We start from the raw sequence: 15,118 nt of genomic DNA, 5'->3' as shown, positions 1-15,118 counted from the left end.
CTCACATGCATCTGGGTCTGTCACCATCAGCCCAGTTACTATCCCTCATTTTAAAATGAGAAAGCTGAGCCCCTATCACCTCAAAAAGGGGAAGTAATTTAATCAAAACAAAAAGTGAGTTAATCGTGGGAAACCCTAAGATGATTTCATTTCAAGATGTGGCCTGGTCCTCTTTTCAAAACCCCACTGAAATGACAGAATTTTATAAAAAAAGAGTAGGTCTGCTGCAGTAGCAGAAAAACAAATACAAGGAGAATACCCTTAGTGAACCAAAACTATAAGGACATGCTGGAAGATACAAAAGAGATGGAATCAGACTGCTGGGCTTGAGAAAGTCACAGACTCAATCCAAATAATGCAGGGACCACTTTTTTTCAGAAGAATCAGACATTCTTTACTGTACTTGTCCCATCTACAGTTGGTAAGGATCACTCTCCTATATAGGAACCCTATCTTGATGGCCTCTATGAGTGTCAAAACCAGACAGAAAAGACAGAGAGTGTTTTTAATATAACTCAATGCAGCAGCAAAATCTTATAACAGACTCCACCTCTTCCTTTTAGCTCAGGAGCTGGAAAGCTCACCAGCCAGCACCTCCCCATCCTCATGCCATAGGAAGAGCACAGGTCTGCAAACCAGGAGGGGGAGGCCACAGTAGAAAAGAGTGACAATTCTGAAGACACTCAGGTCAACAATGGATACTGATCAATGGTATATCTCATCTATAAATGAGGAGATAACCACGTATCACCAGAGAGCTGAAGAAAATTAGCAATCTGTAAGTGCCAAGTCAAGTAAGCACAAATGATCTGAAGCATTACTAACGAAGGAAATAAATAGAATTTAAAAACCTAATTGGGATCTTTAGCAGTAATTGGGAAGATACTGCATCCACAAAATAAAAAACAGATTACTATGCAAGCACAATTCTAGAAAGTAAAAATAAGATCCCCTCCACCCCCAAAAAACCACTTGTAGAAGGGCCAGAGTACTATGGACTTGACCCAACAAGGCATTTATGATTAAGAAAAACAAACAGTGACATTTCCTTAGAACAGAGAAAAAAAGGAGATGGGGGAGAAAATAGAAGAGATGTAAGTAAGAGAACAGTTAAGGGACATTGAAGATATAGAGATCTAACATTCATCCAGAGGATGAAGGGGAATAAAAAGAAACAAAAAGAGACAAGTGCTGCTGAGCTAAAGAAAGACTTTAGAATATTAAGTGGCTCTGAATGCCCCAAAGGAATACTGAAGGCCGGACACGGTGGCTCATGCCTGTAACACTTTGGGAGGCCAAGGCAGGAGGATCACTTGAGCCCAGGAGTTTGAGACCAGCTTGGGCAACATGGTGAAAACACATCTCTACAAAAAAATTTTTAAAAGTAGCCATACACGGTGGCAGTGTACACCTGTAGTCCCAGCTACTCAAGAGGCTGAGGTGGGAGGACTGCTTGTGCCCAGGAAGGTAGAGGCTGCAGCGAGCTGTGATCACACCACTGCACTCTAGCCTGGACAAGAGAGCAAGACCCTGTTTCAAAAAAAAAAAAAAAGTAATACTGAAAAGTAAAACCCCCACACTTTACAGTTACAGAGAAAATCATACCAACTACCAGAAAGAAAAAATAAAATACACAGAAAGAATTAAGAATGAGACAGGCATCAGACTTTTCATTTGTAACAAATATCAGAAGATAAAAGCGTAAAGAACTGGGAATAGACTCAATTATGAACTTAGAATTCTATATCTAGCTCCATCAAGACAGGAAGCATTATCTGTGTACGTTCACCTCCAGATTCTCCACACCAATGTGGAATACTTTATACAGAGTCAGATATTTGTTGAACAAATAACAGACAGCAAGTATTCAAGGGACACTCTCCATGCACATCCCTGCAAACCCTTTCTAGGTTAAAAAAAAAAAACCACCAGATATTATTCAGGGATATACTTGAGGGGCAGGGAGCAGGACACATAATACAAGGAGCAGCAATAAGAAGCAAAGACAGCAGTAACACCAATAGTGAAGTCTAAACGATTGCTGATAATGCAGCTGAAAGGTCACAGGCCATATTCTCTGACCATATTGATGCACTAAAAATAACTGAAAAGCCACCTGAAAATGCTTTTTAAAAAGTTTTTTTTTTTTTCCTAGATAACTCTTGAGTAAAAGAAGAAATTGATCCTCATGCCCCTATGTGCCCCAGAGAAATGCTGGCACAGGGGTACCATGAAATACAAGCAAGAATGGTCACAGCAGCATTCGCTGTTCCTAACACTGGAAACAACCCACATGTCTGTATCCAGTCAAGGGGATAAATGGTAGGGTGTATTCAAACAATGGAATAAATACAGCAATGCAAAAGAACTATAGCTACACACAATAGGAACAAATTTCACACACAATGTTAAGCACAACAAAGGTATGAAAAAATACATACAGTATGATTTTCAAAAGTTCAGCAACAGGCAACACTACACTGTATTGTTCAAGGATGCATACATAAGTGGTAACACTAGAGAAATGTAAGGAAAGATGAGTGCAGAGAGGAACAGTGATCAGGAAGAAGCCTGCAGAAGGTTTCTGTAGTGCGAGCAATGTTCCTTCTCTTCACCTGGGTGCTGGCTAGGTGTTGGCTCCCAAGTATTCACTCTAATTATGAGTTACACTAAGCTTATGTTTTACATATTTTTAATACATGTCATCTCTCACAATAAAAAGTTTTAATAGTATGGCAATGTGAACAAATGATGGAATAAAATTACTTAGAAAACAGATTTTAAAACTCGTGCAATAAACTCAAACAGCACCCAAAGAAAATGTATACCCTTACATGTTTGTTTAAAAAGCAATTTAAATTACATTAATCCACTAAACTAGAAAAAGCAAAATAAAAAGGGGAAATAAGACATAAGCAAAAAATGAAAAAGAAAACACTAGATTTAAAAAATAAAACTAAAAGAGGATTCTTTCACACGACTAGTAAAACAGCCAAGCCTCTGATAAGTAATCAAGATAAAGAAAACTTTTGAAGTGAAAACGGCATATAGCCACATGTGAATATGATGCAACAGCTTAGAAGTATACATGAAGCGATCTTTTTTTTTTTTTTTTTTTTTTTAAGAATCTACAGTTACTAAAACTGAAGAAGTGGAAAATCTGGAGACCGATACATAGAAAAAGGAAAAAGACAGTCAAAGACTCATCCTCCAGATTGGAGTTTTATTTAAACCATGGTTTCTCAACCTCAGCAATATTGATATATTGGGCCAGACAATTCTTTGTGGAGGGTTCTCCTGTGTGTTGTAGGATGTTTAGTGACATCCCCTCTAGCTAAGAAATGCCAACAGCACCCCTACCATGACCAGTTGTGAAAACCAGAAATGGCTCCAGATATTTCCAAATGTCCCACGGGAAGCAAAAATCTCCTCCAGTTGAAAATTACTGTGTAAACTAGATCTACACCCTAGATCTTAGGAAAAAAGATGTAAAGCTTTCCAAGTCACCCCCGCATACCCTTGATACTGAAATAAGAGCCTAAAAGGAAACAACGTATAACCTTACTTAATATAGAAGTAAAAATCCAAAAATAAAGTATTACCATATCCATTCTAACGGTGTTTACTATAGAAATGCAAGGATGATTCAAAATTAGGAATTCATAAATTATATCCCTACACAGAATCGTGGGCACAATCATGAAACACCAGGCAGCTCTCTATGCATTAAGTCCATGTGATATTCAGTGAAAAACACAAGCTGCAGATGTCTTACAGAAGGAAAAGTGAGGGGCCAGGTGCAGTGGCTCACCCCTGTAATCCCAGCACTCTGGGAGGCCGAGGTGGGCAGATCACAAGGTCAGGAGTTCGAGACCAGCCTGGCCAACATGGTGAAACCCCACCTCTACTAAAAAATACAAAAAATTAGCCGAGCGTGGTGGCGCACACCTGTAATCCCAGCTACTGGGGAGACTGAGGCAGGAGAATCGCTTGAAACCACGAGGCGGAGGCTGCAGTGAGCCAAGATCGCACCATTGCACTCCATCCTGGGCGACAGGCGAGACTCCAACTCAGAAAAAAAAAAAAAAGACTGGCCAGATGATCATAGATGTTTATAAAATATCAGCTGGCCGTGGTGACATGTGCCTGTAATCCCAGCTACTTGGAAGGCTGAGAGGCAGGAGAATCACTTGAACCCAGGAGGCAGAGGTTGCAGTGAGTTGAGATCGCGCCACTGCACTCCAGCCTGGGCGACAGAGAGAGACTCCGTCAAAAAAAAAAAAAGAAAAACAAACAAAAAAAAAACAGAAGGAAAAGTGAATACTGAACACATATTTCTCCCATCTGCTCTTTGTCCTGAGGCTCCACTAGAATTACGGTGAAGAATAAACACACAATTACAAAAAAGGAATGGGGTTACCAGCAGACCAGAACTCACCTCCACTAGACAATAACAGTAAATAGAAAATAGTTAATTAATGGAGCAAAGCCAACAAAGGTGGAGGTTAGGGGGATATCGACAGCAAGAAGGCAAATTTATCTCACAGCACCCTGAAGAGGCTCTAGACTCAGACACTAGGTACCCCAGAAAGTGGGACAGATAGGCAAGACTGTAAACAGATTAACAAAAGCCTATATACAGAACACATTTTCCAGGCCCTGAAACACACTGTTCTACCACATCTCCTTAAGCAGAACCTAAGCAAACATACACCTACCTCAGGCAAAAGAACACAGATTTCATCTCCAGAGGAATGGAGTAGTTCCAGCCATCATTTATGCTTGCACCAGGAGATAAGATAGAGGGGTAGGGAATAACAATTGGGAATCAGCCTAAATTCCCACTAAAAGCTACCAGTTGACAAGTCTTGGCCACAAAGAACTCCCAATCAGTCTTGCAGTCCTTTTTTTTTTTTTTTTTTTTTTTTTTTTTGAGATAGGGTTCCATTCTGTCACCCAGGCTGGAGTACACTGGCATGATCACAGCCCACTGCAGCCTCAACCTCATAGGCTCAACTGATCCTCCTGCCTTAGCCTCTTGAGTAGCTGGGACTACAGGCAGGTGCCACCATACCCACCTAATTTTTTATTTTTTGTAAAGATGGGGTCTCAATATGTTGCCCAGGCTGGTCTTAACTCTTGGGCTCAAGTGATCCTCCCACCTCGGCCTCCCAAAGCACTGAGATTATAGGTGTGAGCCACCACACCCAGCCTCCCAATCAGTCTTTTAGTACCTCTCTCAAATATGAACAAAAAAGGGAATTAAAAGACTACAAATGATGAGCAACACAGAACAGATACCTGAGGAAAGGTTTTAAAAAAAAAAAAAGACCAAAATAAACTAAGAAAAAAATTTATTAAAGAAAAAAGAGATGCTAGGGAGAGGGCCAAAGAGTATCAAAATAGCTCCTTAAAGACACTTATGAATACAACCATGGAACAAAAATAGAATATGAATAAAAAATAACCAGCGAAGAAAAGGTTCTTAGAACTCAGGGCTCATCTTGGGAGTTGGTCCCCAAAGAACCACACCTCCTGTCATCACGTCCTTGGATGAGCCCATCCCACAGTGAATCTGGGTTGGCCCTGAGACTCACTTTAACCTACAGAATTTGGTAGAAATTATATTGGACCTGTTCCAGATCTAAGCCTTAAGAACACCTGGCAGCTCCACTTCTGTGCTTCTGGAAGCCAAAAATAGGAACTGACTATCCTCTTGGAGAAAGAGAAGCCACATGAAGAGGCCCGAGAGGATGAGACGCTATGCAGAGAGAAAGGCCAGATGAAGAAACACTAAGGCAGCAGACCTGTGGGTGAAGAAGTCGTCTCAGACATTCCACTGCAGCTGAGCATCCAGATGACCAGTCCCTGCCACCGTCTAAACCACACAGTGAGAGCTGCCAAATGAGACCAGCAGAAAACCTGTCCAACTAGCCCCAGTTAAGCCATACAATAGTGATAGATAGGCAAATTTGTTGTTTTATGCCATTAAGTTTTGGGATAATTGGTTAAGCAACAATAAATAAAACTTAAAGTTATGACTATCCAAATAACATTTCCAAAAGTTGAAAGAAAAATATTTCAGATTTTAAAATTAAAGAAAAATAATTTAGAAATAATATGAGATAAAAGACTCAAGACAAGAGGTCTAAAATCCCATTAACGGACACTTCAAAATGAACAAATAAAATGGAAAGGAGAAAGTTAACAAAATTATGAGAAGATTCAAGATTCCAAATTTGAAAGAGCCTATCCATAGGCCTATCCATTTGGTGTACTCAGCACAATGAGTGAAAAAAGACCCACACTAAGTATACTGTTGTGCTGTTTCAGCACACCAAGGAAAAGACAAACTCCTAAAAGCTTCCAGAGAGAAAGCCATACATAAATGACTGAAACTCAGAATGGCATGAGGCTTCACCACCATGACTGGTTAGAAGACAACAGCATAGACTTTGAAATTCTAAGGTAAAATTATCTTCAACCTAGAAATATATAATCAACCAAACTACCAATCAAGTGTGAGGGAGGGTAGAACATAACAGAAGTCAACGTTGATGGGGATGTGCTATGCACCAGGCACTGTTCTAAATGGTTTACTTGTACCAACTCATTTAATCCTCATAGTTCCCCCAAAACATAGGTACTAATATTATTACTGGTTCCCCCATTTTGCCAATGGAAAATTGATGCATAGAGCAATTAGGGAATCAGCCCAAGGGCATACAGCCAGTAAGTAGCAGAACAAAGATTCAAACCTATCACGGTCTGGCTCCAAAAACCAAACACTGGACAGTATTTTTCAGAAGCTAGAGCTCAGAAAATGTACTCCTTCATGCTTTCTTAGGGTTTTACCTGAGAATATAGTCAGGCAAAATAAGAAAGGGTCAGCCAAGAAAGACGGCATGGGATCCAAGAAACAATGGATCTACTGTAGGAGAGCAGATGAGAAAAACCTCAAGATGGCATCTGCACAGCCAACCCAAAGAACAACCTGCCAAGATGGGCACAGAGGAACCAAAGGCTTCAGAAGAAAGGGAAACCTCACAGAAAGGGCTACAACAGAATTTTTTAAATTAAAAATTACTATTATGAGGAAGACACTGCAAAACAAAAAGCTGCACCAGGAAAGGAAATATCCTATCTTAAATATTCTAGAAAACTTGGCTTTACTCTACAAAGTCCTAATGATAATTAGTGATTACTTATATGACTAAAGATAATATTTGAGGAAGGGGAGGTGAGTGGTAAGTGGGTGGTATGAGAGCTAAATTATCATGTATTATAGTAAAAAAAAATAAACAGGTAATAAATATTTAGATGCCTAAATAGGTAAATCCAGAATGAAATTAGTGGTGGTGGTGAGCTAGTGGAAATTTCTGTTGCTTGCAGGAGATAACATTTGGTTTAGTCTTTAAAAAGCACAGACAGACTTAAGGAGATGACATTGCTAGGTGAAGGTAATTGAATAACCAAAGACAAACTATGAAAGAAGCAAGAGCATTTACGGAAACCAGCAATATTAACAAAAAAGGTGGTGGTAGAGAGAAGGGCAATTGTTTGCCTGTATAGTAAATACCAGCAGCTCCAAAGAATGAAAAGTTTATTTTTAGTACCTAAAACAGAACAAACAAAACAATTCAATAGGAACAAAAATGAAACTAACTTCTAAATAAGTTGAACAATAAAAAGAAAAATCATCCTAGTTTGACTTTTGCTTGAGACAATTTATTTAGCTCTTGAACACTAGAGAATTTTTACTTTACCTGACCCGTGGGTAGTGGTTGATCTAGCATCTCAACATCCAGGTGCTTAGGAAGGTTATATAAACTGCAGAGTTCACATATCAACCACTTCAATTGCTGACGAAGCTACAAAACACATTTCAGTAAATAAGCATTATGTTAAAGAGCCCTTAGAAGACATCAATAATGTTATGACTACTGTAATCAATCCAGTAGGAAATGAAAAAGTTTGTTACTGCTCAACTGCAGCTTACAGATTTAAAAAGTAGTCTTTAAAATATTTTCAGGACCCTCTAGTGTAAGAAAGTTACTATGGCTTGGGGTATAATCACTACAACTGATACCTAGCAGAATGACAACAATAAGGGCAGAGGAAGGAAGTTCCAGACATTGTCCAGTTTCTCACTGCTAACCTGTTTTCTGAGAAACTTACAACTTCAGACAAGAGAACATTAATGCATTAATGAGGCTACCAAAAAAAGAAAAACAAAAAATAACAGAAAAAATAACCCAGACACACACAGGCAGTGTTGTTACAGATGGATTACAAAATTATATATTCCAGTCATATTCATTTAAAAATACAGAAGCAAATATCTAGTAGACAGAGCCTGGCAATCTAGATGACCTTGGATATCCTATCTAATTCCCTGAGTATGAGTCTACCCATCTGTAAAACAAAGAAATGAAAACTTTCCCAGAATGCTAAAGATTAAATGAAACCTGTAACACTTGATATTTAGTAGGCTCTTAAGTGTCTGTATAAAAAATAACAATAATTCACTAGGAAAACTGCAAAGAATAACTGTAAATTTCCATGTTTAAGTCCAGATTGTTTTGTAAGCATATTTGCTTTCAACAAGTAAGCAAGGTAAATCATGTGCACAAGTATGGTTTTCATTGTTTAAAATGTTTTTCAATGTACAACGTGACTCAAACGGGATCTAATAAGGCAACTCACTTCACTTGGTCAGGAACAGTTTCCTAGGTGGCTCTGACCAAGAAAAGAGATGAAGAGAAAGAAGCAGGTTTACAAAGGACAAAGTAAGAAGACACAGGATTAGAATGGGTTAACGAAGCAAAGAATAAGCTTTCCCAAAGTGGACAACGGAGCAAATGAAAATGAGGAAGGTTGAACGGTAAATTAGGATCCAACAAAAATCTTCATGCTTAAAAGGAAACCAAGCTCCAGTGTGAATTTGATATCCACCCAATACACTCTATTGCGTGCTAAGTGCATAATGAAGATGAGGCAGGGCAATCCGGACACAGACCTAGACACTCTGGCCTCTGGCACGGAAGGGGCTCCAGGAGTGCTGGGGAAAGAGGCAGCAGGGTAGTGGAGTCATACCAAGCAACAAGAAAGACAGGGTAGTACATTTTCCACGAATTTCAATTTTCCTCCCTTCCCCCACACACCAAAAAAGCATTTGAGGGATGGGAGGAAGAAACTGAGATCACAGGGAAAATAGTAAGAGACATTCAGAAGGACAGGTCTTAGAAAATTACTAGTTTGGTGGAGGGCGGGGGAGGTCAGAGAACAGTAGTATATAAAAGAACGCTAAGACAGTTCCCAGGTTTGGGTATGGGTGACTAGTTTGATTATTTCATTTTGTCCCACTCACAATCACAAGAATTACTGAGAAAAAACACGGGGCTGATAGAGTGCTAGGAGGTGGGTAAATGCAAATTTAAATGTCATCATTTTGAATATCCATGGCATTGTAAGTGAGATTCCCTAACATATATGATTTACAGACAGATATATGGGTTTGAAACTCTGGAGATGAATACAGATTTAGGAATCCCTAGAACAGAGGTCATGACTAAAGTAATGGCAACAAAATATTACTCAGAGAAAGCACAGAATGAGAAGAGAAGAAGTAGGCCAAGGAAGAAGAGATCAGAGGAGACCAAGGCAGGGTGATAAGATCAAAACAAGACAGTAATCAGATGGAAGTTCCATTAGATTATCAGTTCCCAGAGGACAGGGACATGCCTTGTCTTTTATACTCAATTATCACAGAGCCTGACACAGAAGCCAATTTTTCTTAATTGTGTTCTACTATTGACAGTTTCCTGTACCCACCAGGAAAGTATAAACAAGCATATAGATTTTTTTTACATTATATACTAAAGGGGCCAATTATACACAATATTTTATGCCTTGCTTTTTCACTTACTATATCTTAGAACTCTGCACATGCTCTTATGGAAAAACTGGCTGCATTTTTTTTTTTTTTTTGGCCTACAACAGAATATTCTATTATAAAACTATACACTATGATTTTTATTTAACCAACTCTTTATTGGTGGACATTAAGAATGCAGGAATGTTTCAACAAGGGAACAATCAACAGTATCAAAATACTGCAGAGGGGTCAATTTGGGGACTAAGAGAGGAGCCGCTAGTTTTGGCAACTAGGAGATAAATTTTAGTGCAATGATGAAGGCAGAATCCAGATTATAGTAACTTCAGCGAAAAAAGGTGAAGACATGTAGCTTATTCTCTCAAGAAACTAGGTTTTGATAAACTGGCAGAGGCTGCAAGAGTGGGAGGTGAGTTGTCTTCTCCTTCATGTAAATATATTCACTTTTAAAAAACTAGGCCCAATTTTATATCCTATTTCATTTAACCTTATGAACATGTTTATGTAGTATTTTAGATACTGAAAAATAACTCATTTTTGCTATTACAAAACCGTTATCTTTAGATCTTCAGAAGCAACTTCCTAAAAGGAGGTAGCAGTAACAGAACTATGTCTACCACTCTTTCCCATCAACCCCCTTGCTGGGGATGTAAACATGTGTCCATCTAGCTTTTAATTTTTACCTCTTACCTTCATGGCTCTCCATACAAACCTTAACGTACGTACGTATGTACGTGTGTGTGTGTGTGCGTGCGTGCGTGTGTACAGCGAGAGAGAGAGAAAGAGGGTCTTGCTATGTTGCCAAAGCTGATCTCAAACTCCTGGGCTCAAGCAATCCTCCCACCTCAGCCTCCCAAAGTGCTGGGATTACAGGCATGAACCACTGTGCCAAGCCTCAGCCTTAACTCTTAAAATATCTTTTTTTTTTTTTTTTGGAGACAGAGTCTTGCTCTGTCGCCCAGGCTAGAGTACGGTGGCACAATCTCGGCTCACTGCAACCTCTGCCTCCCATGTTGAGCACTTCTCCTGCCTCAGCCTCCAAGTAGCTGGGATTACAGGTACATGCCACCACACCCGGCTAAATTTTGTATTTTTAGTAGAGATGGGGTTTCGCCATGTTGGCCAGGCTGGTCTTGAACTCCCCACCTCAACTGATCCGCCTGCCTGGGCCTCCTAAAGTTCTGGGATTACAGGCGTGAGCCATCATGCCCAGCCTTCTGTTCTTAAGAATAGATGTGTTTAAACCAACTATACAACTATAACTTATTTTGACAAAAATCAGAGTTGAGACTCAAACCTCCTCAAATAGTTTTCCTAAGACTGTTTACAGAATAATCTCGCCTTTCCTTATTAAGTTAGAATACCACCTTTACCTTATACTAAATTCTCATTTGCATGACTCTGGTTCTAAATTTCCATTGCCTTTATCTGTCTGGAACAGAGTTAGTACACAATATTTTACTGAACATCTGGTTGAACAAGTCTATTCTTTATTTTTTTATCATTTACCCTTTTAAACAAATGTTAGAGTCATTTTGTCAACTTCCAAAAATAAATCTGCTGGGATTTGTACTGAAATTCATTTTATATATATATATATACACACACACACACACACACATATACATGTATATACACATATACACATACATGTATAAACACACACATATATACATACATCTTTTTTTTGAGACGGGGTCTCAGTCTGTCACCTAGGCTAGAGTTCAGAGGCACAATCTAGGCTTACTGCCATCTCCACCTCCCAAGCTCAAGCAATCCTCCCACCTCAGCCTCCTCAGTAGTTGGGACTACAAGTGTGTGCCACTACACCCTGCTAATTTTTGTATTTTTTGTAGATTCAGGTTTCACCATGTTGCCTAGGCTGGTCTTAAACTCATGAGCTCAAGCAACCTGCCTGCTTCAACATCCCAAAGTTCTGGAATTACAGGCATGAGCCACTGCACACCCAGCAGAAATTACATTTACGAATATGAAGACATGGCGATAAGTGACATATTTATAACATGAAATCTGCTCATCCAGGAACACAGAATGCAAATCTTTCCTTCCACTCAGCAAAACTGTCATGTTCTTGATAAAAGCCCTGCACATCTAAGTTGATTCTTAGGTATTTAATTTTTGTTGAAATACTTGAAAAAATGCTTTATCACTATACCTTCTATGTGATTATAGCTAAAATTGTGGAAAGCTATTGACTTTTATGTAACAGAGCTTTCAACCAGTAATCTTAAAAACTCTTTTTTTCAGTTGGTTCCTCTGAATATTTTTAGGTAAACAATCATGTCAGCTGAAAATAATGATGATTATTTTTCTATAAAGACTGTATGATATCATGGGAAAATACAGTAATTTTTTTTTTTATTTTTTGAGATGGAGTATCACTCTGTTACACAGGCTGGAGTATAATAGCGTGATCTCGGCTCACCACAACCTCTGTCTCCCAGATTCAAGCAATTCTCCTGCCTCAGCCTCCCAAGTAGCTGGGATTACAAGCATGCGCCACCATGCCCAGTTAATTTTTATGTTTAGTAGAGACAGGGTTTCACCATGTTGGCCAGGCTGATCTCGAACTCCTGGCCTCAAGTGATCCGCCCGCCTCGGCTTCCTAAAGTGCTGAGATTACAGGCGTGAGCCACCACACCTGGCCAGTAAATGTTTTTTAAAATGATGTAAAACTATATAGACCATGACCTCAACTATTTAAACATATGTATAAAGGTATATGTATTTTACTAGCAAAGAAAAAATATATACTGGTAGAAAATAACCATCATGTCAACAGTGGTTATATTAGGTAGAGAAATTATGGGAGATTTTAATTTTTTTTCCTGTCTATATTTTACTAATTTTCTCAACAATGCTTGCTCATGAGTTTTATAATCAAGAAAAAAAGCATTAAAAACTTTTTCAACACGGAAAGTTATATTTCTTTATATACTAAAAACAAAAATAAAACTTTCTATTCTTTTACTGCAGACTTACAGACCCTTGAAAGAAAAGGCAATTCCCTCATACTAGGTCTGGTGTCATTCTCCCCATCTCTCCCTTCACTCCTACCTTGGTCTTTTTTCTACTTCCCACCTTGGCTAGTGGTCTCTACCCAAAATGCTTGTTTGGCTTAATGGTTAGAATTCAGGGAAAAAGAGATCCCTAATTTGTAATCTAAATTAAGGTTATACATGTGCGAAATAAAAGAGAGACCAGGTAGTAAATAGAATTTGAAGGAAAAAAAAAAACAACAACAAACTAGTCTTTAATTCCTACAAGATTATAATCATTAATCATGCTTTTATATCATATTATCTCTTAACATTTAATTTCTATATGTAATGTTCATGAGGAAAAGAGAAAATAGCTTGGCTTATTTTCTTACCAAATTGTTGTTCTTAGTATCTTCTAGACGTTCCAGAACTGATGTCAGATTTGGGTCTTCCGAATCCACAAACCATATCGGTGAAGAAGATGGATAGGATTCCTGTTTAACACAGAGACACATATGTTAAACATTTACATACAGACTAACCCAAATATGCAATTAAACCACACCACTAAACGGCAAGATGACCATGGATTTAAACAAAATGTATGGGGGGAAAAGGCAACATATTAAAAACCATGTGAGGAGCTGGACTTTTGAGACAACCATTCTCCTTGCATAGCACTGTCTGTTGCTACAGCTCATAGAAGTCAATGATTTTCTTCAACACTGGTAGGCAGCCTCTAAAATGGTCCCGATCACCCTCACCTCCTGGCATTCACACCCTTGTAAAATTCCCGCCCCTGGACCTAGTGACTCACTTCTAACAAAGAGAATACAGCAAAAGTAATAACATCACTTCTGAGATTAGGCTACAAAGAGACCATGATGTCTGCCTTGCTCATCCTTCTCCTCCTCTTTCCATTGCTCCCTCTGATGGAAACCAGTTGCCATGTGATGAGGTGCCCTATGGAGAGACCTACATGGCGAGGTATTATAAAAGGCCTCAGACCAACAGCCATCTAGAAACAGAGGCCCAGTCCCACAGCCTGTGAGATGAATCCTGCCAACATCTACATAAGTGAGCTTGGAGACTGATGCTCTCCCTATCCTGCCTTAGGATGATCACAGCTGCCACCAACAACTTCGCTGCCTGGTGAGAGGCCAAGCCAGTGAACCCAAGGTAAATTGCACAAAATCCTGACCCACAGAAATGGTGAGATAATGTTTGTTGCTTTAAGCTGCTAAATTTGTTACAGAGCAATAGAAAACTAATTCAAATACCATAAAATTCTAATGTTTTAATCTATCACACAAACCAAGTACTACCAAGAAATGCCATTACTACATATATATATATACACACATACATACATACATACATACATATATATAATTTTTTTTTTCTTTTTTTCCTTGAGACAGAGTCTTGCTCTGTGGCCCAGGCTAGAGTGCATGGCGCAATCTCGGCTCACTGCAACCTCCGCCTCCTAGGTTCAAGCGATTCTCCTGCCTCAGCCTCCCGAGTAGCTGGGATAACAAGCACGTGCCACCACGCCAAGCTAATTTTTTGTATTTTTATTAGAGACGGGGTTTCACCATGTTGGCCAGGCTGGTCTTGAACTCCTGATCTCGTGATCCGCCCACCTCAGCCTCCCAAAGTGCTGGGATTACAGGCATGAGCCACTAAGCCAGGCCCATATCTTTTTAAAAACACAATTACATGTGATTTCTTTAAAAAGCTAATGAACTAAGCATTATGTGCTTTCACCCACTAACAGACATTTACTCTGTTACTTTGTGTGGTTTTCTATTATAAATTGGGGAAAAGCCATCATTATTGTATATTAGCTTCAGAACAACTAGGTTCAAGTCATGGAAAACAATTTCACAGAAATGATTTTAGGAAACACTGCTTTGAGAACTATAATCTGATTTATAGCTGAAGCCACAGAAACTGAATATTTTTAAAGCATTTTACCAAACGTTCTTTTAAGAATAAGTTGTATTGATGGAGGACATCATTAATAGCATACCTGGTCAATAATGCGTTATTTACTATTCTCATTCCTCTAACTCTTACTGTGCCCCAAATCTCTTTACAGGCTAAATGAGAAACTCTCCAGAATTAATCCTGTTCTTAACACCACTTATTGAGTACTGCATTTTCTTCTTCAAATTCTTCAGCACACATTGGGAATACACCATCTGGACCATTTTTACTG

The 15,118-nt window shown here is 39.0% G+C and overlaps 1 protein-coding gene across 12 annotated transcripts in view; it reads right to left on the bottom strand.

The window, feature by feature from the left end:
- The window catches only part of UBE2Q2 (ubiquitin conjugating enzyme E2 Q2), a 59,737-nt gene that overhangs the window by 35,115 nt on the left and 9,504 nt on the right, over positions 1 to 15,118 (bottom strand). For 8 of the 12 annotated variants that reach the window (XR_001337193.5, XM_024925725.4, XM_003818966.6 and 5 more), the window contains exons 2-3: positions 13,290 to 13,391; positions 7,767 to 7,871 (exon numbers count right to left, since the gene is read on the bottom strand). Coding sequence is in view for 11 of the 12 variants with exons in the window: in XM_024925725.4 (XP_024781493.1) it covers positions 7,767 to 7,871; positions 13,290 to 13,391 (207 nt within the window). In the remaining variant the exon portion in view is untranslated. The remainder of the gene's footprint in view (positions 1 to 7,766; positions 7,872 to 13,289; positions 13,392 to 15,118) is intronic. The other 4 variants (XM_024925726.4, XM_008972388.5, XM_034939187.3 and 1 more) reach the window with 1 other exon arrangement.

Source organism: Pan paniscus, chromosome 16 (genome assembly GCF_029289425.2).
Source record: "Pan paniscus chromosome 16, NHGRI_mPanPan1-v2.0_pri, whole genome shotgun sequence".
Classification (NCBI taxonomy): domain Eukaryota; kingdom Metazoa; phylum Chordata; class Mammalia; order Primates; family Hominidae; genus Pan; species Pan paniscus.
This window is presented reverse-complemented; position numbering and strand designations above follow the sequence as displayed.